The 27,251-nt window shown below is 36.3% G+C and overlaps 1 protein-coding gene across 1 annotated transcript in view; it reads left to right on the top strand.

The window, feature by feature from the left end:
* Positions 1 to 27,251, top strand: part of ARHGEF28 (Rho guanine nucleotide exchange factor 28) — a 150,847-nt gene that overhangs the window by 106,746 nt on the left and 16,850 nt on the right. The window contains exons 15-33 of the mRNA XM_070934551.1: positions 383 to 515; positions 2,724 to 2,779; positions 5,167 to 5,218; positions 6,995 to 7,142; positions 7,233 to 7,354; positions 8,114 to 8,254; positions 9,480 to 9,730; positions 10,618 to 10,740; positions 12,054 to 12,171; positions 14,054 to 14,308; positions 15,889 to 15,965; positions 17,638 to 17,816; positions 18,473 to 18,561; positions 19,159 to 19,341; positions 22,598 to 22,717; positions 24,601 to 24,689; positions 24,964 to 25,002; positions 25,103 to 25,150; positions 26,601 to 27,077. Of these exons, the coding sequence (XP_070790652.1) occupies positions 383 to 515; positions 2,724 to 2,779; positions 5,167 to 5,218; positions 6,995 to 7,142; positions 7,233 to 7,354; positions 8,114 to 8,254; positions 9,480 to 9,730; positions 10,618 to 10,740; positions 12,054 to 12,171; positions 14,054 to 14,308; positions 15,889 to 15,965; positions 17,638 to 17,816; positions 18,473 to 18,561; positions 19,159 to 19,341; positions 22,598 to 22,717; positions 24,601 to 24,689; positions 24,964 to 25,002; positions 25,103 to 25,150; positions 26,601 to 27,077 (2,700 nt within the window). The remainder of the gene's footprint in view (positions 1 to 382; positions 516 to 2,723; positions 2,780 to 5,166; positions 5,219 to 6,994; positions 7,143 to 7,232; positions 7,355 to 8,113; positions 8,255 to 9,479; positions 9,731 to 10,617; positions 10,741 to 12,053; positions 12,172 to 14,053; positions 14,309 to 15,888; positions 15,966 to 17,637; positions 17,817 to 18,472; positions 18,562 to 19,158; positions 19,342 to 22,597; positions 22,718 to 24,600; positions 24,690 to 24,963; positions 25,003 to 25,102; positions 25,151 to 26,600; positions 27,078 to 27,251) is intronic.

Genomic DNA, 27,251 nt, shown 5'->3' on the forward strand with positions numbered 1-27,251 from the left:
TTATTATTTTTAAAAATAACCCATGGTGGCAACCATACTACTTCCTTGTCTTCCTCTTTTCCCACCACAACCTTGTGAGTTGGACTGAGAGAGTATGACTGGCTTTCATGCCTAAGGCAGGGACTACAATTCAGAATCTCCGTGTTTCTAATCTGGCGCTTTAGATCAAATGTTATTTGAATGAGGTTATTCTACTATGGTTTATATAAACATGTAAGAATATGATTTCTATGGAATATTGTTCTACAAAATGGAGAGGAATGAAAAGATTATTCATTGCTTCTTTTGAGTGGGGTAGTTGACTCCTTCTGGAGATATTGATGCTGTATCACACTGCAAACTAAATTTGTATTTATTTGTAATTTCCATTTTGGTTATTAAGGCAAAAAACAAAGATGCCAAAGAAAAAGAGAAAGCTAACAGACATCACTTTGTTTCTGGATCGTATGCTGGAGTAATGCCGTGTTTCACATGTGAGAAACCACTTTTGGGGAAAGAATCATTACAGTGTTCTTGTAAGTAACTTATACTTTGTATTCATAGAAGTTGCTTTCCCCAACTGTGTTATAGGAAGTTGCTTGTATTTGTAGATTGGTTCCAAACTTAGTCATGTGTAGAACAGATCATAGACCCAGAACCATAATTTACTTAAGTCTCTTAACTAACGTACAATTTTCTTAACTTAAGTAAAATTGTCGTGGGATTACTTGAAACATGACTAAATGTAGATTCAGTTCTATTTCTTGATTTGAGAATAATTTGCTTAGTTCAAAATACAATGTTTGTATCATCGGTACTAAATCTCAGGATTCAGCCATTGTCACATTGGAGACTTTATTATCTTTATATTGACTAGCAGCAGTTTGTCGTGCCTTTAGGAAGAACTTTTCTAGTTCTGAGCTGTTGGAGCTGAATTTGGAACTCCTCCCACAAATCCATAAGATTATTACTTCACAAGCTATAGTGATCTTTTAATTAGGTGTGTCCAACACAATAAAGCCATATTAACAAATTAGCATATTAAACATCTAATGTTACCTGTGCCTTGAACAGTTGCTGGGTTTACATAGTTTTGTGTTAGATGCTCCCTTAAATCAATTTCATCTTTATATATCTCCAAGTAAACTTAAGAGTTGTAAATGTTTTCTTTTAGCTATTCCACAAAATGAAGTCCGAGAGATCTGTTTAGAAATTATAAGGTGAATACTGGTGAACATTCTCAAAAAATCAGTTCCATCCCCAACCCTTCTTCTGGCCTAAGGCTGCATTTATTTTTATTCCTCCTGATTAGTTCCAATAGATGAAATGAGCCCAGAGATTGAAAGAAAAATAGTTTGAGGAGATTTAGTATAGTTTATTCATGCTTCTCTGCCTTCTCAAACATGGATCACTCAGTCTGAACATAGTTGGGGCTGATGTGACTGTAAACAGACAGACCTGTTTCCAGGTCATGGCATACAGGAGTAGGTTCTACTGACTTTACTACTGGTTTGCAACGGGAGTGCGCAGAAGCTTCCTGATGATGTCTGGGTTGGTGGGCGGAGCTTCCTGCCGGTTTTACGACCGGTTCTTGCGAACTGGTCCATACCGGAGGCAACCCATCACTGATGGCATATCTGAGGGATCACCTTTCTCCAATTGTTTCTGCCTACCTGGTATGTTCGAGCAGAGTGGATACATTCCAGTTCCCCTTTATCAAATGTTGTGGGACTAAGGAAAGCATGTCTTCTTTGTCATGGCTCCTGTCCAAGATAGGGTCTATCACAAGTCACCATGGCCAACTCGCCATGACCAACTTGCCACAGTCAACTCACTACGGCTAACTCGCCACAGCCAGCTTGCCACGGCCAACTCACTACAGGACAACTTGCTATGGCCATATTGCCACAGGACAGCTTGATCCAGGACACGACTTACACTAATATCAAAGAAATGGTGGAATAGAATCATTAAAGAAATGATGCAAAAGGAGGACAAGAATAAAATGTGAATGGCAAAAATTAAAATATTTTTATTTATTTTAAATAATTAAATAGAATTGTTACATTGTCCCACAGTGAGTTGTCCCGCAGTGAGTTGGCCAAGATAAGTTGGTTGCGACGAGTTGGCCATGGTGAGTTGGGCACAGCAAGTTGGCTGTGGCAAGTAGTCCCATTCCCGCCAGAGATATGGCTGATTGCCTCTTGCGAGGGGCTTTGGAAAGCCCTTAAGACTTGACTTTGGTCCCTGGCTGGGATTAATTTATTTGCATGGTCCTTATCAGGCTTGTACTGTTATGGTTGTTTTAGTCTGAGCTGTCAGAGTTTATGTTTTCAACTATTTTTCTTTTTTTAATTTTGTAAGCCACCCAGACTGTTGAACTGGGCGGCTATAACAAATTGAAATCAATCAATCAGTAAATTTCACCTAGTTTGATTCTCAGGATAATACTTGAGAATAGTTGATTCTCATAATATAAACGTAGATGGGGTTGTTTTCTTGATGGCAACCTCCTGCTCTGTATGATGAGTGGTTTTGGCCTAAGATCCAAGACATACTGTACTTCTTTATCCTTTCAGTGAAAATTAGCTGGGTCTTTGCCGATTTATATAACTTTTCCAACCCTTTTGAAGGAACCAGTCATCACAGCTGGAAAACATTAGGACAAGGATTACTTCTAGATGAAAGTTGAATGCTTTAAAACTGAGATTGCAATTGAGAGATTTTTTTTTGCTTCCTTACAGATTGCAATGCAATTGTGCATAGAGGTTGTAAGGATTGTGCTCCTGTGTGTACAAAAGTAAGTTTTAAAGTGACTACTTGGGGATGTCATTGCTCACTTTTACACTGTTTTATTTCTATTTTGTTATTTTAGAGTGTAACATATCAAGAAATCTATATTTTATTGGGTGTACAGGTAGTCCTCCCTTAACAATGGTAATTGGGACTAAAACTCCACCACTAAGCAATTGCCACCATGCCAATTTATGGCAGAAGTTCTGGCAGTCCCAGCTACCGTCATTAGGCAAATCATGAACATCATAGCATTCCAAGATTATGTGATCATGATTTTTTTTTGTTTTTTATATATTTTTTTATTTTTTCCAACATAAACATAAAAAAGAAATTTTTTTCAAGAACGAAGTCTTGGTCCGGTCACAAACGGGTACACTAATTTAACAAATGAGAAACAAACAATTTTAACATAAATTCCAACATCTTAATAAATTTTCCAATTATCTCATCATACATCCTAATCTCCTACTAAGGCAAAACTTCTTTTTATATTCAATTATAAATTCAATTATAAATCAGAATTCAATACTGCTTTACCTACATTTTTTATCCCTTGCTCCTTTTGACATCAACATTAAGCACAAAAACAATCTTTTCTATTAATCTATATATTTACCTTACAATTTTATCACCACAAATCTTAATTTCCAAATGTATACAACTCAATTTTTATTTCAATTTATTAATCAAAATTTCTTTCTATTTTTCTTGTTTTCTAAACCCAATCTATCCTATATTCTTAAACTTTTACACAGAGGTCTCAAAATTTACCATTTCATTTTAATTATCACCCAACATTTTTTTCACCCCTTATTAATAGTGACTTCATGCTGATTTCCTCATTGATTTTGCTTATCAGAAACGAGCTGTGAAGATCACAAATGGCAACCATATGATTGTGCAATGTTGCAAGGTCATAATGGTGAGCTGATTGCCAAGTATCCAAATTGCAGTTACATGATTATGGGTACACAACAATTCCTGCAACCAAGAGGGCTTGTTCGTCCCACTTGTTCAGCACCATCGTAGCTTCGAATAATTGTTGAACTTCGAACAATCACAGAATGGGTGAAGGTTAAGCAAGGACTACCTATAGTTTTATGTTAGAGTAATAGAACAGAATAGAATAGAATTCTTTATTGTCCAAGTATGATTGGACACACAAGGAATTTGTCTTGGTGCATATGCTCTCGGTGTACATAAAAGAAAAGATAAGATAATTTAATAATTTAAGCTAAGCATTTCAAGTGAGTAACTATTGTTGACCTATAGGGGAAAAAAACCAAGGCATTAGTTGTGGTAATAAAATCATTACAAATAGATACAGTAAGAGTAACTAACCTTTATATTTTCCTAAACTCTCTTGCTTAGTAAGTTTGTTGCTTTGTTTCTACTCTGAAGATCATTTTGTTTCAATCTTTTTGTTTAGGCTTCCTTATTACAATGACTTGTCCTTTTTTATGTTTGCTTACTATGATTTGCTAGTTATGTGACTAGTATGTACACTACTAATTAGTTGTCACTACCTTTTGCCATGTGGGACCAACTAAAAATTAGACCCATGGTTTTTCTGCATGAAGTGGAAAAGAGGAATGCTGGCTTATTACAAACTTAGAAGCCATTCTTTTTATCACGAATTTTGATTTTCTTCGGAAGAAATGAACATGGGATTTTGGTTCATATGTCATGGTAAATAAACAGTCACAGGAATTTGTCCACAATTTTGCCTTGTCCATGACTCAGACTTGCCCGATCTTTCTTTGTCTCTGCCTCTCTTCATATCCCGATTAATTATTGAGAAAGGGTGTGTGTTTGGGTGGAAGATTTTACTGCCTTTGGGGATTTGAAATTGGCTTCTCAGGTGACTGTACATTAGACTAGTGAAGTAGCTGCTTCAAAATCATTGCAAAAGCATAATAAACTGAGAATTCAAATTGTAATGGAACAAAGGTATGAATAGCATCATCTTCCTGTTTTGTTAAATCCAGAGGCTGTTTATATTATCAGGTAGAACAAAGAGGAATATCGCCCCCTAGTGTACACCAGTTAGAATGAGATAAATTCAATGAATAGGATCAGTTCAATATTATTGGCTTTTCCCAACAGTATTAGTTTTTTAAAAAACGCCTGTCAAAGATTCTAAAATACATAATGATTTATATTAATTATTGTGTCTGGTAACATTAGCAAAATTCTAGCAATTTGCAACTTCACTATTAGGGTTATGTAAAAAATGGAGCATCATAAGTCAATATAAAATCTTTCAATAAAATATGATCTCATATGTGTAGTAACATTAAATCATCTCTTATTTATTTAACCAATTAAATAAACTTCATATTTAATATATTTAATAAAATTCATATTAATCAAAACATTCTTCTTTACCAGAAATTGCAAGATAGAAGTTATGTTAAGAACAAGATACAAACTGTCCAGACAAGTAAGTTAAAGAGTAAGAAAGATAAGAAATGTAAATTGTTTTTTTTCTGTTCTGTTTCATGTTTTGTTATTATTAGTGGCTCTTTGGGAGAATGGACAGCTTTTGTTGATTTATTCCTTTCCATTAATGCCTTTCTTAGCTCATAAACAAAGCTGTCTTTGAATATCGGATTCCTTTATTTTAGAGGAAGAGATAGTTTGGAGAGCTGCAAACGAACATTGGCAAAAATTCCCTCCATCCTTCCATCTTCTTTATGGGTCTCCACTATCTCTTGGTCTTTCTTTGAGTACACTTCTCAGAATAAACTGAACACATTCACTCTAATCCAATATTTTTCACTTGCTTCACTATCAACTTTCCTTCATACAATAATTTTACCATAACTTCTGAGAGCATACATTCAATAGTTAAATTAGTTAAATTAAACAGACATTAAAAGCAGAAATACCCAATCTATCACTCTTATTTATTGGGCTACATGTAACCTTCCAACTATTTGGTGTGGCCCTTGTAATCTAAAGTATTTGAGGGGCTGCCACAAAGAAGAGGGGATCAAATTATTCTCCAAAGCACCAGAGGGCAGGACAAGAAACAATGGTTGGAAACTAATCAAAGAGAGAAGCAACCTGGAATTAAAGAGAAACTTCCTAACAGTGAGGACAATTAACCAGTGAAACGGGGCTGGATTAGAAGACCTCGACGACCCCTTCCAGCTCATTTATTCTAAATCATCTCAAAGGTTCTTGTTATTTTTAATCTCGCAGAAAGATGAAATTATTAAATATAAATAATCATATTAAGACTTTTAATGGTATTTAAGCTTAACATATTTTAAATCAGATTTAGTTTTGGCCCTGACTTCCTTCATTTTTAAGTGTGGTTTGTAATATGCAATTCAGAGACTAGCGATGTCCCTCAGCTCATTATGTATGTTAGCTCTAAATTAAGACTTGGAAAATTGGACTTTCCTCCAATTTTGATTGAACCAGATTACAGATTACAATAAAACTTTGACTTTTAAAATACTGTTCAATATTTTTGAACAACTACATGAACTCTTCAGATAATACTTCCATCAACTTCATTTGTGTAAGTTGATAGAAGTATTAAAGCAATTTTAAAAATTATGAAATTGAATGCTAAAATTGGAGCTATGAAATGTGTTTTAGTAATCACAGATAGAAATAGAAACAATATTCTTTTCATAAATCTAAAATATTGCAGTGTTACAATAATATTTGCAAATAGTATTTCATTTTGAAAAATAAATATTTATCCATGCTCTGTATCAAAAGACTTTTTAGTTATATTTCAATTTGATATATGTCTACTTATATATATATAACATTAAATTCAGTGGGACAGTTATTAATATATTAGATTTAGAATGTGGCTGCAAAGGCAGTTTATGTTATGTTATGAATGTATACCAATCAAAGGATACAATGGATGAGTAAAAACATTTTTATTAGCTATTTACTGGAGGAATATAGGAAGCAGCTGTACAGTCATACATTTGACTGTCAAAGACAATATTGTTTAAATAGATTGGCAGTTATTCTCCAATATTTCTGAGATGAATCTGATCCTGGGATATTTCATGCATCTCATGAAGTGAGCTTTAGTTCACAAAAGTTTATGGCTTTTAATATAATTTGTTAGGTGCTACTAGACTCCTCCTGATTTGGGGGATTTTCGGCATATGAGATAAGTCTGTCTCTAACACATGGATGGAATACATTGCTAAAATCTAGCACCGTTTTTTTGATTTTCCAGATCTATCATTCAGAGATACTCCACAGCCAGCATTCTTGGCAACTCTGCCTTCTACCACAATTCCCATTGGAGTATCCCTTATGAAAAAGGAAGCATTACAGCAACAACACTCCTTATCCAGAAGCGTTCCAAGTACAACATCTGAAAGGTAGACAACAGTTTCTGATGTCTCTCAGTTTAAAAAAATCTTTCCAAGTGAAACACTATATTTCTCTGATATTTTTTTTTTTATCCATAGAAAGAGTATGTCCTCACTGGAGCCAGATACTAATACCAACACTTGGAGATCTAGGTCACACTCTGAAGAGCTGCTGCAAACTTTAGGGTCTGCTTCATCTGTTGACTCTTTTATAATTGAAGGTAAACTGGGAACTTCGTGTGATAACATTCACACGAAAAAATATGATATTAATAACAAACAATATTGAACTACCCTACATTAAAAAAAAATAAAAGGGATTAATTGGTGTTCATGTTATGATGAGACATGGCTCAAAATTTAGAGATTAGCATTGTACAGCTGATCAAAACTTTTTTTCAGATACTTAAAAATGTTGGAAATTTTTAACAGGTGCCATCATTGTATTCCTTTAAAGTGTCTACTTAAAATTGAATATACATTTGCCAGTACTACAGGATTATTGTGTTTCTTGAGCAGGAAGTAAATGAATGAAGTGTTAGTTCCTTCATAAGTGCTCACCAAAGTTTCCAAGCAATGCCAAAGAGATTTTCAGATAAAGAGTAGTGAAACTGGATATGGTTTATCATATTCTTTCCCCCTTAACAAGATTAACCTTTTGCAAACTCAGTGACACTTAAGTTTTTCCTTAGCAGAATATAACATTCTTATTCATTTTGGGATCTCCATTTTTAAAGTAAAGTGCATCCCATTAAATGCTACCATTTTAAAAAAATGGATTTTATACTGAAGATATGCAACATTATTAAAAATTCATAACTATATCTCCAGATTCATAGATTCATTACTACCGGTACTTCTTGGAAGTATTAAAAATCAGCACACAAACCAATCCTGGAATATATTTTAATTGTTTAATTGGTAACTAAATTTAACTTGCCTATTTTTTATGTTTAAGAATGGCTTTTATCTTGTTATAGATGATGTTGATGCCTCTTTATGGAATGACCTCAGCACTGATACATTGGAATTTGAGGCAGAATCTTGGAGTCTGGTTGTAGAGCCTTGGTTTTGTAACCAACAAGAAAAGGATGTTATCAAGCGACAAGATGTAATCTTTGGTTAGTTTGCTATAGTATCCTTTATGTTTCTATATAGATGGTTGGGAGAGAAAATGTAAAACAGCCTTTTCTAATTTGGCGCTCACACTAGATATGATATATTCTACCAGCAGGATTTGATAATAGGAATTGTAATCTAAAATATATGCTGGAATCAATAGTGAAAATAAAATTAAAAAATGCACGCTAGTTTCAGAACTTATATTTTATTTTTGTCTTTGTAACATTCTGAGAAAGTGAGAGGAGCCATACTCCATTTGTATTCAATGTTTCCTCGGTTGTGCAGTAATCTGATAAACTGTTGTTTGTCTTTTAAAACAAAATTAAAGACGTTTTTAACCCACCTTTATCATTTCTTATAAATAACTCAAAGCAGTGAACATATCTAATCCTTGCTCCCAGGGGTGGGATTCTATCGGTTTGAATGGGTTCGGGTGAATCGGTAGCTCCGACGATCAGCTGAGACTGCCCGCCCCCCCGCGCTTTACTTACTTTATCTTTGCAGATGATTAGGGCAGCAGAGCAGATTGTGCACATGCTCACAGAGTGTGACTGGCACGCGCACACACACAAAGCACGCGATCACTGAACTGGTTGTTAAACCAGAAGGATCCCACCACTGCTTGCTCCTCTTATTTTTTCCACAACAACATCTAAGGCAGCTGAGCTGAGAGGAGAGAGAGAGAGAGAATGAACCAAAGTTATTTAGCTGGCTTTCATGACTAAAGCAGGACTAGAACTCACAGTTTTTTCTAGCCTGGTGCTTTAGTCACTTCATCAAAGGCAATCAAATTAATCAAACATCTAAGTGCCTAAACCACTAGACCAAACTGGCTGTCTTCTAATAAGAGTATTTGGACAGAATGGTAGGATATGCTGAATAAGTGCAGAGCGCTTTTATTTAGGATTATAGGCAGACAGCCATGACTTTTTCTCCCCCCAGTGCTGCATTGTGTTCTTTCTTTCCATGTTATTTTGTTCCAAGCAGTTTGTCACAGTTTTGAGTATATACTTAGATTCTGTGGGCTTTAATCCCCATCTCCTCTTTTCAATTTGTTTTCTTGCTAAAGATGCATTTATACTTCTGCAAACCTTAGGTGTTCCCTAATGTCCTGATAGCATCCCTCATTTCGTAAATGGATCTTCAATGTAATAAATAAATATAGAGAAAATCTACTGTAAAATATATCTACCATGACATTTAATTTTATGTTTTTTTATGTAGAACTAATGCAAACAGAAGTGCACCACATCCATACCCTGTTCATCATGTCCAAAATATTCAGAAAAGGGATGAAAGAAGAACTACAGCTGGATCATAGCACAGTGGACAAAATATTCCCTTGCTTAGATGAACTGCTAGAACTTCACCAGCAGTTCTTCTGTAGGATGAAGGAAAGGCGACAGCTCTCAAGTCAGGAGGGAAGTGACAGAAATTTTGTGATCAGCAAAATTGGAGATGTCCTTGTGCAGCAGGTAGAGCACTGAATAGAATTATACTTTCAACAAAGTGTTTGTGAAGATATAGTCATTCTAAGAGAAACCACTTACTTAGTAATTGTTCAGAGTTAAAATATGGCTGAATAAGGGGGTTTTATGATGAGTCTTCACTGTTCTGACCATTGCAGTGGATGTGATCACGAGGCAGGCGCTTGATGCCCAGCGCGGTCACATGATCAACATTTTCTGCTGACATTCCAAAAGCAAAGTCAAGGGAAAGTAGGCAGGAAGTCAGAAATTGCTCCCATACTACATTCTGTAGTACCTGTCCACAGCACCCCCCCACCAATAGCACTCATACACGTGCCCATGCTCCGGCATGCCTGCTTGTGATACTCCTGCAGCACCCCTGTACACTCCAGAGCCCCAGCCTGAGGCACCCCGCCCCCTCCATGTGTGCCTGTATCAGAAATATCCAATACTCACCCACAGCTAGCACCTGTTTGACTGGTACTCTCATCTTTTCCCACTTAATGACATGTGTGGTCCTGGACTTAGGACAACAACTGGAACTGTCAGGATTGCCCTTGCTAAGGGATGCCATCCTGTGTTATTACACTTTACGATTGAATTGCTTAGTGATGGAAATTGTGGCCGCTGTTGCCTTGATAAGGCAATGATTATCTATATATCCATTTATTACGATCCTGATCCAACCACATCTCCCCTAAACAGATGATAATCCTGAAAGAGGAAGGCCTTAACCTTCCTTTGCCAACATTTTCAAGGTGTTTGAAATGCTTCCCTTTCTCTAGCAATTGTGTGACATCTCCCAGTCCAAAATGCTTTTCCACTGCTCCAAATAGATTGGTGGCGAAGGGAAAGAAATCTGTTTGGTGAGTTGAGTCGTTACTATTTTTCAGTTTTCGGAAGAGAATGCAAGAAAAATGAAGACAATCTACGGGGAGTTTTGTAGTCACCAGAAAGAAGCAGTTAGCCTTTTTAAAGAATTGCAGCAAAACAAAAAATTCCAGAACTTCATCAAAGTAAGTTGATAATATCTATCTCAGTTGCACAAAAGTTTATCTACTTTAGGAGAACTGTTAACATGAGAAGTGGTACAGCATATTAGCTTAGAATTCTAATAGTTCAAAAATAGTTTTTCCTAATTATACCACAAGATGGCTCTATTTTAGTGCAGTATGGTGGGTAATACTTTCAGAATTGTAAGAATTGCAGCCAATGGATATATATATCCTGTGTCACATAAGAGGTTTCCATTTATACAAAACAGTTTTCCTACTTTTTACTTTTTGTCAAGGTTTTCAAAGTGGAGAGTGAGTTTCTAAGCAAAGGGAAAATCCATTCCTATTCTATATTTTATTCTGTGGTGGATAAAACTCATTAAATTTCGTGCAATGTAAAAAAGACATTGAATGTTTTAAGGCAGAGGAATTGGACATTGTACTAATAGAATAAAATGAACAAATAAATAAACACATAGCTCTTTTATAGAAGTTGTCTTCTACTTTTATTAAAGTAGAAAGTATTATTAAAGTAATTATAGACACCATTATTTTCATTTCAAAACAGGGCTTGTCATTAAAGCCTTATTAAAAAAAATTAACAAAATGAACTATCTTTAGTGTTTCTGATTATTTGAATAATTAAAAAAAAACACAATTACATGCATTGGCTTATTTGCTGTTGGCTTATTTGTACCTAATTACAAATAAGATAATAAATTATCTATCCCATTCCAATGGGAGGGATCCATAGTAGAAATAAAAGCTTTTTAAAAAAATTATATACATATAACAATATGCTTTGTTAGTATTTTATTTCTTTTATTGTTTCCTCTGGATGTTTAGACCACCTACGGGCTTTTGTGATTCATTGGAGTGGGGGACCAGCAACTTCCATGAGGGGATGGAGAAAAAGTCAAAGTGGCAATCACAGCAGCCCAATTGAAGCCCAACCCTTTGTGTTGGTGTGCAGCATTGATAAACATACAAAAGAGATGGGTTTTTGATAGTCTTGCTATCAAAAAGGCTCTAGCCATCTTTACTTTTATTTTATTTTTTTTACCATCCCAGGCCATTTCCTTTGCCAAATCCACTGTAGATAATTTATTCAAAATTAATTATAAAATCCCTTAGTCTTTTTCCTGCATCAGCCTTATAACATGGCAAAATGAAGTGACTAATAGCTTAATATCAGATGGATTCAAGCAAGAAATAAAATACGTAGAAGATTCTCTTCCTTCACCCAAGCAGAGAGGCTTTAAAATCTGAGAGACATTTTATAAGATCTCGCAAACTTGAAAGCTGTATATTAAAAGTGAAATCTCTTCTTAAAGCTGCGGAACAGCAATCTTTTGGCCCGGCGTCGAGGAATCCCAGAATGCATTTTGCTAGTCACTCAAAGAATCACAAAGTACCCAGTTCTGGTAGAAAGAATATTACAGTATACCAAAGGTAAGCAATAATTTTCTACCTGCTCCATGAATAAATCTTATGGTGTGCTTAGCTAAGTAACATCAAAGCATCAACGTTATTTTTAAAATTTCCTATAAAAATATTTCCTTTTACAAATTTGTAATACTTTTATATGTTTTCAGATTTTGCTTATTTTGCAAATAACTTTTTTTGCAATAAATGAAAAGGAGATCTGTTTCATATATTTGTTATTTATTCATTTGTTAAATGTATTTCCCTCCTACTCTCTAAGCGGTTTACAAAAGTAAAAAGGAAGAAATGAAAAGAGTGTAAACAGAAGTAAAATAATAATAAAATAAACAATGAAATGGAACACAACCAGTAGTTGGTTCCACTTACCTTTGCTACCGGTTTGGAACTGGGAGTGTGTGCGCGTGCGCGCTTGCTTTGCACGCGCGGGGCGCTTCTGCGCATGGGCAGAGCATCGGTGATGGTGTCCGGGCGGGTGGGCGGAGCCTCCCACCACCGCCACTATCAGTTTGCCTGAACCGGGGCGAACTGGTAGAAACCCACCACTGAACACAACAAGAATACATCGATATGGTAGCAAAAAGATCAATATGATAACAAAAAGATGGACAGGTGGAGAGCAGAGAACAAGGGAAGGGAGATGGAGTCTTCTATCAATCCATCAGTAAAATGTGCTCCTCTATTTTATTGTTTTTTATTGGAGAATTACAACAAAGTAAGCAGAGTAAGCTCCTAATCTTGAAAAAAATTACCTGAAATATGTTAAAGTTTCTAGTCCACATAGCCTGGGCATTCGGGTTGGGGAAGGCTGTTGTAGCTAATCAGTGGCCAAAGAGGGGCCTTTGGAACAACAAGACCTGGCGATGTCATCCAGTGGTGTTAGGGGGCAACGAATGGTTTCTTGTGCCAAATTAATCACTCTCTGTAGTGCCTTCCTTTTCGCAGCTGTTGAACCAGCGTACCATACTGTTATACAGTAGCAACTGCAGTGATTGCTTAACCACCACAGCAAAAAAAAAAGATTGTAAAATCAGATGTAACTCACTAAACAACCTTGCTTTTTAGCAACATAAATTCTGGTCCCTTATTGTGGTTGTAAGCCAACGGTTCCCTGTATAAACTCTTTACTTATTTTGGACTTAAGCCTTGTTTTTCTCCTCATTGCTTTGTTAATAGATCCGGCCTATTTTTGTCAAGGTCAACTCCTTTACTCTCTACACTGGGAACAGTTCACCATGAGGCTCAGACATTTCCTTAAATATATGCCATAATGAATTGCTGTTCCATAATCCATCTGGCAAATATAATATTTTTCAGAGAAATTCCATGAATTGATAGAATCGGCCAATTTCATAGAGCCTGTCTCAAAAAATTTGTCCAGTAAACAAAGGTGTGAGTAGAGGATGAGATGGTGGGAAGAAAAAGAAGTGGAAGCAAGTCTGATTATGGTCTTAGGTTCTATACTCTGAGCTCATGGTCCTACCAGAACAATGCAGCAAATCTAGCATTACGTGGTAATACTGAGAGATTAATGTGGCAACATCATGGATGGTTCTTCTAAACCATGGGTGTCAAATTTGCTGTGTCACGTTGCTGTCACGTGACATTTCACAACGTTTCCCCCATTCGTGGAGCTGGGGTGGCCGTGGCCTGCATGTGACGTATCTGGCCCATGGGCTGCCAGTTTGACACCCCTGTTCTAAACAATAAATGAATTTTCAGATGTCTGCTTTTTAAAGCAGCAAAATTTTGATTTTAGAATTCCATGAGTCATGAATCGTTCACAAAACAGATTTGAAAATAATACTCTGGCTCTTTCTTATGAAAATCCATTCTAAAGATTTAAGGAGAAGGGTTTGCTAACAACATGCGCCTCTTTGTTTTTATACAGAAGGAACAGAAGAACACCAAGATTTATGTAGAGCCCTTAACCTTATCAAGGATATGATTGCAGCAGTTGATCTGCAAGTCAGTGAATACGAAAAGAAACAGAAGTTGCTGGAGATTCTCAGTAAAGTTGAGAACAAAACATATACCAAACTGAAAAATGGACATGTTTTCAGGAAACAAGATTTGATCAAGAAACAGAGGACGCTTTTGTACGAAGGCTTAGTCTACTGGAAGACAGCTACAGGACGTTTCAAAGGTTATTGAAATTCAAATTCCTTGTATATTTTCAGTGGTGCATCATCTTCTGTATTTTTCTAAAGAAAGTTAGTTTTTAACGTGTTAAGTTGCTAAAGATATGGAAAATGTCTTAGAGTATAGATAGGATAGCAATATGTTGATTAAGTTTAAGGCCTCTCACTAATTTTCTCTCACTAATTTTCCCCAGAGTTAAGTTTGTCTGAATCCTTTATTTTCTGTCATAAAAGTAAGAAATCAGTTGATCTGATTGTAATGCACCCAACACTAGCAATCTGTTTTCTAATACAGAATGAAATCACATTAGAACATTAAACCTGCTCTAATGTTAGGTGTAAAATATCTTCAAGTTAAATTTATTTCATTAGCCTAACTAGTACACTGTAAAGGTAAAGGTTCCCCTCGCACATATGTGCTAGTCGTTCCTGACTCTAGGAGGCAGTGTTTATCTCCTTTTCAAAGCTGAAGAGCCTGCGCTGTCCGAAGACGTTTCCATGGTCATGTGGCCGGCATGACTAAATGCCAAAGGCTCACGGAATGCTGTTACCTTCCCACCAAAGGTGGTCCCTATTTTTCTACTTGCATTTTTTACATGCTTTCTAACTGGTAGGTTGGCAGAAGCTGGGACAAGTAACGGGAGCTCATCCCGTTACACGGCTCTAGGGATTTCAACCCCTTTTGATCGACAAGCTCAGCGTCTTAGCCACTGAGCCACCGCGTCCCTCACAAGTACACTGTAGTAATGAAAAAAAGAAGCACACAATTAAGAAAATAATAAAATCATGTACATACGTTGACTCTGAAATAACAAGCTTATGCTCAGATTATGTAATCAAAATCATTCTAAATTAAGATGCTAACACAGATGAGCACTTAAAAGAATCACAGGCACCCTCCTCCCTGATGAACCTGTTGCAGAGGGAAGTGTCCCTTTCTGAAAATTTCTCCCATCACCACTCAGTGCACACCTTGAATATTGAAGGGCATTTGGGAAAGGGTCCAAGTAAAAAATTTAACAGATAGACAGACTGAAGCAAGTGAAATGAAAACTGAAGCAACTAGATGAACTGGTTGTATTACCCTGACTCTGGTACAAATAATCCTCATTTAGCAACCATAATTGAGACTGCTAAGTCAGTCATTAAGGGAAGTGGTCGCTAAGCAAAACCACAACAGCATATGATTTTACTTCAGCTTTCCTTTGCTTTACTAGCCTGTGTAGCTTGTAATTATGATAGTTAGTAATCATCGCTCAACTGTGAACAGCATAGTTTTTCATTATTATATTTGCAAATTCTCAGTAAATGAGAATTACCTGTATTAAATGAGGATTACCTGTATTAAAATATAAAATGTAAACCAAAAATTCTTAAAGTGAAGAAATATATTAATAGCTATATTAGTTGGTATTGTTTCAAAATACTGATGTCCTAATCCTAATCAGTGCACCTGGTGAATCTATGAATGTTGTACTGTGTACTGTGATGTGAATGTTTTTAAAGAATTGAATTTATTTTCATTTGTTTTGTTGATATGTTATGATCGATTGGTCTATAATAGCAATTTTCATTTTTTTAAAAGACATTTTAGCGCTCCTTCTAAATGATGTGATGTTGTTTTTACAAGAAAAAGATCAGAAATATATATTTGCAGCTGTTGTAAGTATGAATGTTTAAAAACGCTTTAAATTATATTAATTGGGAAATTGTGCCTTTTATAAAAATAATATTCAATCAAAATTAAGCATTATAAATGGCAATCTTGAGTCTGTGTAAATTTGGATAAATTTCTGTTCAAGTCATTGAAAGAAAATAGATATTTAGTAGCACATTTTCTCAAATCTCTAAAATGATAAATGAATTTGAAGATTCCCTTAATGATTCATACTAAAGATTTCAGAGCAGATTAGGCAAAATATAATTACACTCTTTACTAAATGGTGAGGGGCGCTGTAGCATTTCTGAGGTTGGGCAGATTGCCAAGCACTTGAATTTTGTTCATATGTCCGCACGGTGCTGCATGACCATAACTTTGAAACCAAGTCACAAGAAGCTTTTGGGGGGATCTTGCATGCGCAAATCATCATTTATGTCATCCGGGCTGATGGGCGTAGCCTCCCGCCGCTTTTACTACCGGTTCTAAAGAACTGGACAGAACCGGGAAAACCCACCACTGTAACAAACCCATACATGTTAAACATTATTCTAGATAATATAATGGATAGATATTAAATGCAGGACAGATTGAGGAATATTTAGACACAATGCACCTTAGAAAGGGTATAGAACAGAGGTGGGTTTCAGCAGGTTCTAACCAGTTCTGGAGAACCAGTAGTGGAAATTTTGAGTAGTTTGGAAAATTGGTAAATACTCTGACTGGCCCCGCCATCTATTTTCTGCCTCCCGAGTCCCAGCTGATCGGGAGGAAATGGGGATTTTGCAGTAACCTTCCCCTGGAGTGGGGATTTTACAGTATCCTTCTTCTGTCATGCCCACCACACTACGCCACACCCACAGAACCGGTAGTAAAAATTTTTGAAACCCACCACTGGTATAGAAGAACAAAAGAAAGCTTCCAATAAACTAATTATTGAAGAGGAAACAAAAAGAGCAACACAGATGTTAAAATTCAATAACCAGGACCAGGTGGGCTTTTTATGTATTATAAGACATTTCTTGAAATTCTGATTAAGCTATTAACTTAGGTAATGAATGAGATTCAACAGTGTCAAGCAATTTCATCCTCCTGCTTTAATTTCTGTGTTATTTAGTGAGGACTATTACAGGCTATTCAGAGTCATATAGACCTGTTTTGTTACTTAATGCACATAACAAGCTTTTCAACAGCAATATTTGCAAAAAGACTAATAAATTTCTAACTGGATTGATACATCCTGATCATGCTGGATTTATCTATATGTCGCCCTTCTCCCGTGACTCAGGGCGGCTTACAATGTGCTCAGCAATTTTGAATGATGTTATAGTGAAAGGACAAGCTATTTGTCCTTTGTTCTTGTGAGATGTGCTAATGTGAGAAAGCTTGTTCTTTCTCACATTATTTACCTTTGTTCACAAAACAAAAAAACAAAAAAACACACCAACAAAATAATGTTTCCAGAAATAGCTGGCATAGTGTTACATTGAAATGATCAGGGGTCTCCAACCTTGGCAACTTTTAAGACTTGTGGACTTCAAGGTGGCTGAGGAATTCTGGGAGTTGAAGTCCACAAGTCTTAAAGTTGCTAACATTGGAGACCCCTGATTTAGATGGCCAGTCAGATCCTTTTACTCAGCATATACTATACTGTGATTTGCAATTTTTTTTCTATAGGACCAGAAGCCTGCTGTTATAGCTCTTCAGAAACTTATTGTCAGAGAGGTAGCCAATGAAGAGAGAGGGATGTTCTTGATCAGTGCATCCTCCACAGGACCTGAGATGTATGAAATTCATACTAGTTCCAAAGAGGAACGCAGTCACTGGATGAGGCAAATTCAAGAAGCAGTGGAAAGGTACATACTGGAACATTGGTTGCCGCTTGCTAACCCTTTCTTTATTTTAATGTAAAAATTCTCCCTAGAAATGCTTGTTAACTACATTCTACCAAAATAACATACACATGACAAATCTTCGAAACATATAAAAATTTGAAGATTCTGAGACTTGATCTGATGGACTTGTACTGCATCTTGCTGTCAGCAGTGCCTGTTATAAAATGAAGTCATATGTCTTCCCAGGTCAAGCTATTTGGGATAGTTAAATGGCATTATGACTTGGGATCTGTTCTGCTAGGGAGGACAGGAATAGTAAGGCATCATCTTTGTTGCAGTTTAGTATCGTTGGTAAGCATGTCATTTATGATGTCATGTCCGGCCTGATTTTTAGAGTAAATGGTGGCCAACTGCTTAAATGCAATTTTTATTTCTGTTCAATATTTATTTCTGTTCAATTTTTATTTCTGTTCAATATTTCTTACTCAGTGGACAAAATGTGAAAAGGAAATATATCTACGAACCCCATCAAATTATAAATATCTCTACCATAATCCTTTTAAATTAACCCTATTAAATTAGCATGAGTGAAGCTGACTTTTCCAAATGGATTCCTGTATATAATGAAAAAATATAAGATTGCTTTAATCTGTTTTGCTTATATGGCATCACTGAAGTTGTCCGGAAGAAGAAGGCAAAATAGGTGATTCTGACGAGGACCGAAAAATAACTGAAGCCAGAGCGGCCAAAATCCAAAAATGTCAAGGTATAATGTAATGTTTTCTGGCACTTTAAAACCAATACATTAGAGTGGAGATAGTCTGTCTTAAGAAAGGATGTCCCTTCCTCCATTAGACATTTTATAAACATGTCTGTGCATTAGGATTTTCTACCCAGCACTTTTTCCTCATTGTGAAGTACCATGTTTTCCTGAAAATAAGACCCTGACTTATATTTTTTTTAACCCCAAAATAAGCGCTTGGCCTTATTTTCAGGGAGATCTTATTATTTTGGAGCATGTGGAGCAAGATAGGGCTCCTCTTGCCGTCTTACCTGATTTCCAGCTCTGCGTTTAAATATTTTTGGGGAGGGCTTATTTTTGGGGGAGGCTTATTTTAGTGCATGTGCTCAAAAGCCCGATTGGGCTTATTATCAGGGGATGTCTTATTTTTGGGGAAACAGGGTAACTATAATGTGTTTGTGATTGCTTCACTAGGGATGGGTTTGCATGCAATTCATAATAGAAATACCAAATTTTAAAATGAAGATAATAATATGGATAATTATGGTTCCAGCATAAATAAGTAATAATTACAATCACCATACCTTTTAATCTTAATAGTGCATGATTTTTTTGGTATAGTACTCTTGAATAATCAAGACCAGCAGATCTGTAACTACTTAGAAGAGAAGCTTAATATCTATGCAAAACTTGGAACTATGAGTGGTTTTGAAGAAGTTCATGCGGAACCACATCTACTTATTAAACCCGACTCTGGAGAAACTCCTCAAGTGGCCTCACTTCTGGCAGCAGCTCTCAAAGAAGGTAAGTCTTTGTCTACATATAAAGTATTTTTTCCAAGGACATCTCCTCCCCGTCTGCCCCTTATCACACTTCTTAGGATTTTAATTAATTTCAGGTTTAAAAGTTGGAAAACAGGCACTCAGAATTCTCCCCAAATGTGATCATAGTAGCTCCAAAATACTTAACTCTTGTTCTGAATGAACCAGCCACTATGGAAAATACTATGGTTTTCTTTAAACTCTATTGTATGGACCTCTTAAAAGGATTTTTAAAATTAATTAACTAGGAAACCCTGTAAGTGACTCTAGACCCATGCTGGGCTTTGAATACTGTGTTACTCTCCATGGCTTTCTGTTTGAAATTCAGAACCTATACCAGTGATGGCTAACCTTTTTCGGACCAAGTGCCCAAAGTGCCTGAATTCCCAAAATGCAATGCATGCGTGTGCCCCCGTGTGCCCCCCACCCCCGGCATGCGCATGTGCCCCCCTGCATGCGCCTCACCCTCCACATATGCGGCAGAGCACCAGAGACCAGCTGCCTGGTGGAAAATGTGTGCACATGCTCGGCGGAGCTGGACTGGGGCGACGGCTCGCGTGCCCACAGAGTGGGTGCTGTGTGCCTCCACAGGCACGAGTGCCATAGATTCGCCATTACCGACCTATAGGCTCCATGTGCATCTGACCCTTTTTTGAACCCCTTTTTTGAACAGAATTAATAAGACTTATTAATTTGTGTATCTAAAAGAGAGAACAGAAAGAACGCATTCCAAATTAAGACCTACATCCTCAAAAGGTCTATGTATGTGATATTAAAATATTATTATTTTACCATTATGCCCTTGGATACTAAAATACTCAAACAAAAACCAAGATTAACCTTGAGATACCTGATTTACTCAAATTAAGAATTTAAACCTTTTTTCCACACATTTATATCCTTGGTGGTACATCCCCTAGATAAGGACATCTCCTAACCAATAAAAGATGCATTTCTCTTCCTTTGGATTGAATTTATGTTGAGATTATAAATTAGGAAAATCTTCATAAGGATGTCTAAATATTTGATGGCACATTTACTCATATTGGTAAACTGGTGGTTCATTCTTTCTTTCTTTTACTTATACATTGTGGCCTTTCATTCTATTTGCTTCTAGAAATAGTCTACCCTTCATACTTCATATACCTGCTACACGCCCAGCTAAGTGTTAGTACACATTTATCTTTTGATTACCTGAATATTATTAGGCTTCTTGAAACTCTTGTTTAATTATAGATGACAGAAAATAATATTTCCAAGCCACTTTAATTAATATATTTACTTCAAAAAGTAGTCATGATATTCTCTCCAGGCTTTGTAATGTTGTCTTATTAATAGGAGGTAACCTAGAAAGCAGTTGCTTTAAATCAGTTGCAGGACTGTCTTTGATATTTACACCTGCCAAATTAGATTCAGGATCTCAAATCCTAACAATGCATGTTCAAATAACTTTGAGATTTCCTACTTTGATATGGAATTGGGTGATCTTAACGTTCATCAGAAAGCATCTTGCTGTTCCTACTGAAACTTATACCTTGCCTTCCGGTCATTGCACAGGAGGTCTTCATATGGGGATGGTCATGGTTTCCAAGTTTTTCCCTCCTGAAGGCAAGGTGGCTTGGTTTAGTCAAAAAGTAAAGATTACAGATTACAGATTACAGATTAACAGAGATGGAAGGGATCTTATAGGTCATCTAGTCCAACCCCCTCTCTGACAAATGGCAGTCCAAACTTTTCTTGAAAATCTCAAATGATTAAGCTCCCACAACTTCCGAAGGCAAGCTGTTCCATTGGTTGTTGTTCTCACTGTCAGAAAGTTCCTCCTCATTTCCTTGGTCAGTTTCCATCCATTATTTCTTGTCTGGCCTTCAGGTGCTTTGGAAAACAGCTTGACCCCCTCCTCTCTGTGGCAGCCCCTCAAATATTGGAACACTGCTATCATGTCTCCCCTGGTTCGTCTCTTCACTAGACTAGCCCATGCCCAGTTCATGTTCAACATTCTTCATATGTTTTAGTCTCCAGTCCCCTAATCATCCTGGTTGCTCTTCTCTACACTTTTTTTAGAGTCTCAACATCTTTTTATAGTCTGGTGACCAAAACTGGATGCAGTACTCTAGGTGTGGTCTTACTAGGGCTTTATAGAGTGGTATTAATACCTCAATTGATCTTGCTTGTATCCCTCTGTTAATATAATTTAGGATTGCATTAGATTTGTCTTATCACTTTTTGAATGTGTTATTTATATTTTAGGAACTTTGAATGTTTAAACATTTCTAGGTGTTTAATGCTTGACATGTTAATATTATATGGTTAAATTTTAATAATTTTTTAAAAATATGCTGAACTGAGTCAGTTGAACTTTATTCACTGTGATGAGATTGTGATGAAGGTTGTACATTACCAGTAGACCTGATGTCCCTCCCCAAAGAGAAGTTTTTAATAGATTTTGTATCCCTTATAAATCATGCATTACAAAAATCGCTTGGAGGTGGGAGAAACTTCTAATGTAATTTACCGGATTCCCTGCATGGATTGCTCCTGTGAGTATGTAGGACAGACGGGAACGAAATTAAGCATCAGATTGCGAGAACACAAGTGAACGATTAGATGAGGAGACCCAAACTCATTGGTAGCCTCACATTGCAATGAACAAGGGCATATATTCAATTTTGCAGCTACTAAGATTGTTGGCCAAGCAGGGACAAAAATAGCCAGGGAAATGATGGAAGCCTGGAAAATGGGCCCCTTGTCAGTCAACAGGAGTGCTGATTTACCACTAGCTTACTAGATATGTAGAAGCCAAGGCATGGCAGCACAAGGAAACAACAATCAATGATTTAATAGCTGTCCATCAACATCCCAGTTAACAACTAAAAGTCACACACCGCCAGGCACCACATAAATATATGCATAGAACAGCTGAGTGACCACATTCTGGCGAGAGAAACGCTCCCTGAGGATGGGCTCCAGCACAAGTCCGAAAGCTTGGAAGACTAAAATACACTATTAAGTGTAGCTAAATTTTGACATGTTATATGTAATCTGTTATATCTAATTGGTTAATCACTATCAGTCATGTGTATGAACGATATACCATACGATTGATACTTATCGGCTGATCATTGACCACAATAAAAATCTCCTTTTCCTTTTCTCTCCTCCTTTTCTTATAAGTGATCTAAGAATTACTGTTTACCTTGTAGACACAATCAACATCTAAATGTTTGCTTTTGTTGCAGCGGAAAACCTTCATACAACAGTAGCATCATTGCAAACAAAAGACTCAAAGGAAGAGAATGTTGGTGACTCATGTTTGACAAATCTTAGTGAAACTGAAGCCTGTGAACCTTTCACTGATTGTTAGTAAGAGCTAATATTTTTAATCGTCCACTGCTTAAATATATTTACCATGATAGTTTCAAAATACAAAAATATAAAAAATCTAATACAATATATAAAGATACTTTCTAGAAGAATTAGATATGTCACTGGTACTTGCATTGCTGACATAAATGTTTCAATCTGGTATATGCTAATATGAAGCCCTATAAACTGTGAATGGATTTAGTCAACTCAATACTTATTACTGCAAAAATTGAGAACTATTAATCTGAGACACTGATTGAATGACTTGTATGCCATGTTTATTCATATGCTTGGAGATTACTTGAAAAAAATAATCTGGCCTTGAAGTCTTAAATATATTTGCTGTATTGATAGTGTGATATTGCATTTATTTTTCTGTTACAAAAAGGGCACTTGCATTTCTGTATTATAGCAACACTCCATTGTAAAAGAAAGTAGAACAAAGGTATAATTTGTTTGATTTTTAACATGAGAATGAAAGCACTAACTTTAAAAATTTTGAAAGCAAGGTGAAATAGGTCTTCAAAACTTAAACCTTCCACATATCGACAATGATGATTGATGGTTCTCCAATACCAGTTAAAATAAAAGTTCTGTTAGAAAGGAGTTCCATCAATACCAACTGCATATACCGTATTTTCCGGTGTATAAGACAACTTTTTAACACATGAAAATCTTCTCAAAAGTCGGGGGTCGTCTTATACACCATGTGTCGTTCTCCTGTAACCAGGCCGACCAGCCCGAAAGATTCTGACGAGCCTTAAATGGCTCTGGCGATCCAAGCTCTGATGATCCCAGCTTTGCCTGCTAATCAGGCAACTCAGCTGGGATGCCAGAGCCATGTAAAAGGAAAAAACTTTTTTCCTTTTACGTGGCTCTGCAAGCTTCGACGATCCCAGCTAAGTTGCCTGCCAATCAGGCAACTCAGCTGGGATCGCCAGAGCCATGGAGAAGGAAAAAAGTTTTCCGCCTCCAGCTTGCTTGCCTTGCTTTGCTTGCCTTGCTTTGCTTGCCTGAATCCATTCCATCAGCAAGCAACTCCCTGCCTGCAATTAAGCAGGCAGGGAGTTGTGGACTTCAACTCCCAGAATTCCTCAGCCAGCAAAACAAAGCTGGCTGAGGAATTCTGGGAGTTGAAGTCTACAAGTCTTAAAGTTGCCAAGGTTGGAGACCCCTGTTCTATTGGGTAAGTTTTTTTCCCCTTTGGGATCTTTTAAAAAAATAGTTAATTGGGTTTTTTTTTAGTTGTTCTTTTTTAGACCTACCCATTTAAAGTTTAGGAAGTTTTAAATTTAGCTTTCATATAAAAATAAAAATAAAATAAAAAATAAAATAAATAAAATGTGGCTGTGTGAGGTTCCTGCTTGTTGCAGGGGCCATTTTGGGTCTAGCACAGCTGCTTTTACATTGTGGGTGATCCAGTTGATGTTTTTTAATTTTTATTTGGTGTGCCTTGGAAGAGGGGTAGTCTTATACGGTGAGTATAGCCCAAACCCTATATTTTAACAGGAAAAATCGGGGGTCGTCATATACGCCCAGTCGTCTTATACGCCGGAAAATACGGTATATGCTTATTCTTGGTGATTAAACTCAGCATTTTATTAAACATTCTTAATGGTACAAAGAAAACTATGAAAAACTGAATAGCTGTATCCCTACTTAGACATGGGGAAAATCTCAGAAAAGAAAGGGTAAAAAAAGAACAAGAAAAAAGAACAAGAGAAAGAAAGCAAGCTAAGTAAACAAAAGAAAACAAAGAAAGCTAAGTGAGTGGAATGCTAGAAGTAATAAGTTTGAATCCAACATAATTAAAGAGAGACATGCATTTAATTTTTCAATTCTAAGTCATATTTTTCCTCTTGGCGTTAATCTGTAGGTACAGAACTACAGAAGGTAGAGAAAGAAACTTGTAATTCTGACCTGCACGATGAAAACAATGTTGCAGAAATGGATATACTAGACCAGGTACTGTACTTTCATATGCGCCTTGAATGGCATTACCTAGACATTGAATTTAGCCCATTTCTTATTCTCTTTTTTTTTTGGTCTGTACTTTCACTTTATCTAGTCTTTATGCTCACTTTTCCTCAAAGCTGCCATTAAAAGGCTGCTTGATACCATAATTGTGCATGAACTACACCATATTTGTAAATAGCAAAAGTTTTAAATAATTTCCTAGACAGATCAGAAGATGGCAGCACAGTTCCACAAATAGTCTAATGTAATTATATGTTTGTAGGAAGAAAATGCCTGCTTTTCTGCTTCTGCACAAACTGAGGTAAGATGGTTCTCTTACAGTGATCTATTAATATTCCCTACTCTTAGTTTATTATGTTTTTAATTCCTATCTCATCCTCAATGTTTCCTCTCTTCCTTAGGTTGTGCAGACTATCCAGAATTTAACACGGCTCTTATACAGCATTCAGGTGATTATTGCTTAGTGAATTTAATGGATTTTTAAAAATTGTACATTCAAAAAGCTCACAGCTTTTCTGATTTTCAAAGAATTGTTAACAGTTTAGCAGTCTCTTTACAAAAATCTTCTCTGAACATTATCCTATTCTTCAAAAAAAAAATTGTTAATTAACTACAAAGAGTTGGAAACTACTATACAGTGGATTAGTTAGGAGTTTGTCTTTTTGTGTTGTCTTTGTTCTTGGATATCACATTTGAGGAAAAAATTAATATAATTTAAAAATCAATGTAGCATTTGTTTTCTCCTAAAGCACATGATTGATTGAGCCTGACTGAGGTGATAGGTCCCTGAATGGTCTCTACTACAACTCTAAAGTGTGAAGTTAGTGGTTCTCCTTGAAGAATGTTCAGAGAACATTCTGAATAGATATTCAGCATTGTGCATGTATTTATTGTCTGTATGAAAATAAAAAATATGCAATTAGAGAGAAAACCAATAAAGGAGAATATTTGTAGCTCAGGGTTGAAATTTCTTGAAGTTTCATTACCCTAATTAGGTAACATCATCAGTTCTACTAAGGAGTGCTATTTGCTGTCAAGCCATTCTATAAAATGTAATTCAGGGTTATAAAATTAAGCATACTTAAACTCTATCCAAGCAAATTCATCTCATGTAGACAAAAAGAATGATCAAAGATAACCGTGAATCCCCAAAACCTTCAAATTAATTCAGACACCTTTGTTAAAACTGGCTAAAATGGTGGGATAATGAGCAAATTTTTAGGATTTTTCAAAGCTCACTGTTGGAAGTTTGAGTCTGAGGTGTCAAGTCATTTTGTATTCCTGGCAATCATATAGATATTTGATTGATTGGAAATTTGGACCAGTTTTAATAAAGACATAATTGAATTGTGACATTTTCAGAGTTCAACTGAATGATAGCAGTCATTCACTATGTGTAGCTCTGAATGGGGGTGTTTACAAAGGTTCATTTGTCTGGAATTGACAATTCTCATAGTTTTAACTAGATTGTCCAAGTATTAATGTCCTGATCTTAGAGCTTAAGCAAGTGCATATGAGTGCAAGCATCCCAAACTTAATTTTTTATTGTAAAAGGTGGAAGAGATTCTGAGATTATGGCTGGGATATATATATTTGAGACCTCTGTTCAAAGCACTTCCTATCTTGCTTAAGAATATCTTTATTTCCAGATAAGCCAGAATTTGTAAATTGTAAGGTATAGCGAGCCAAAAACTATAACGTTAATCATAGGATTAGTGCAGAAAATGAACACATGTTATTATCTGAAAATGGAAACAGTATGCTAAATGAATAAAACAACAAACATCGTCTTTATGTGGAATTTTCTTTTTAAAGCTATTATGCATTAAACGTTGATATTTTATAAAATGAATAGAACAACTGATAGAACTTGTTACTGCATTTTGTTTTGATGAAAAGGCAGCCTTGACTATCCAGGACACTCACATTGAGATCAATAAGCTGCTTTTGCAGGAACATGAAAGGTCCAGCTTGAGCCACAGCCCAAGGAGCACTTTCTTTCCCGAACAAGAAAAACACAGAAACTTAAAAGAAGAATTCGCAAATATTCATAAACTCAAGCAGCAATTTCAGCAAGAGCAGCAACGATGGCACCGTGAGTGTGAGCAGCAGCAACAGGCACACGAGACAAGAGAGAGCAGGTTGCTGGAGAAGGAGAAAGAGTGCTGTAGCCAAGAAGAATTGCTTTGCAAAAACCGAGAAGAGCTGGACAGCCAGTTCCAAGATTACCAACAGAACCTAGAGAGACTCCAAGAGAGTCAAAGGATGGTGGAGAAGGAACGGGAAACTGTCAGGTTGCAGCAAAACATTCTGCACCACTGGAAATACAACCATCAAAGCAATCTGCCAGCAGTCATCTCATCGGGAAACAATGAGGTATGCAGCATTTCCAAACATTATTGAACTTGGTGATGGACCTCCCTCAAGCCCCATCTGAGGTAGTCCAGTTTGATGAGCTAACACATGAGATTAAGAACTAGTAAAGAAGCCATTGAGTTTATGGCTGACATAAGATCTGAATCACTACCTTATTTATGTAACTCAGAAAAA

This window comes from Pituophis catenifer, unplaced genomic scaffold, assembly GCF_029215685.1.
Source record: "Pituophis catenifer annectens isolate HBS135680 unplaced genomic scaffold, rPitCat1.0.hap2 SCAF_2, whole genome shotgun sequence".
NCBI lineage: Eukaryota > Metazoa > Chordata > Lepidosauria > Squamata > Colubridae > Pituophis > Pituophis catenifer.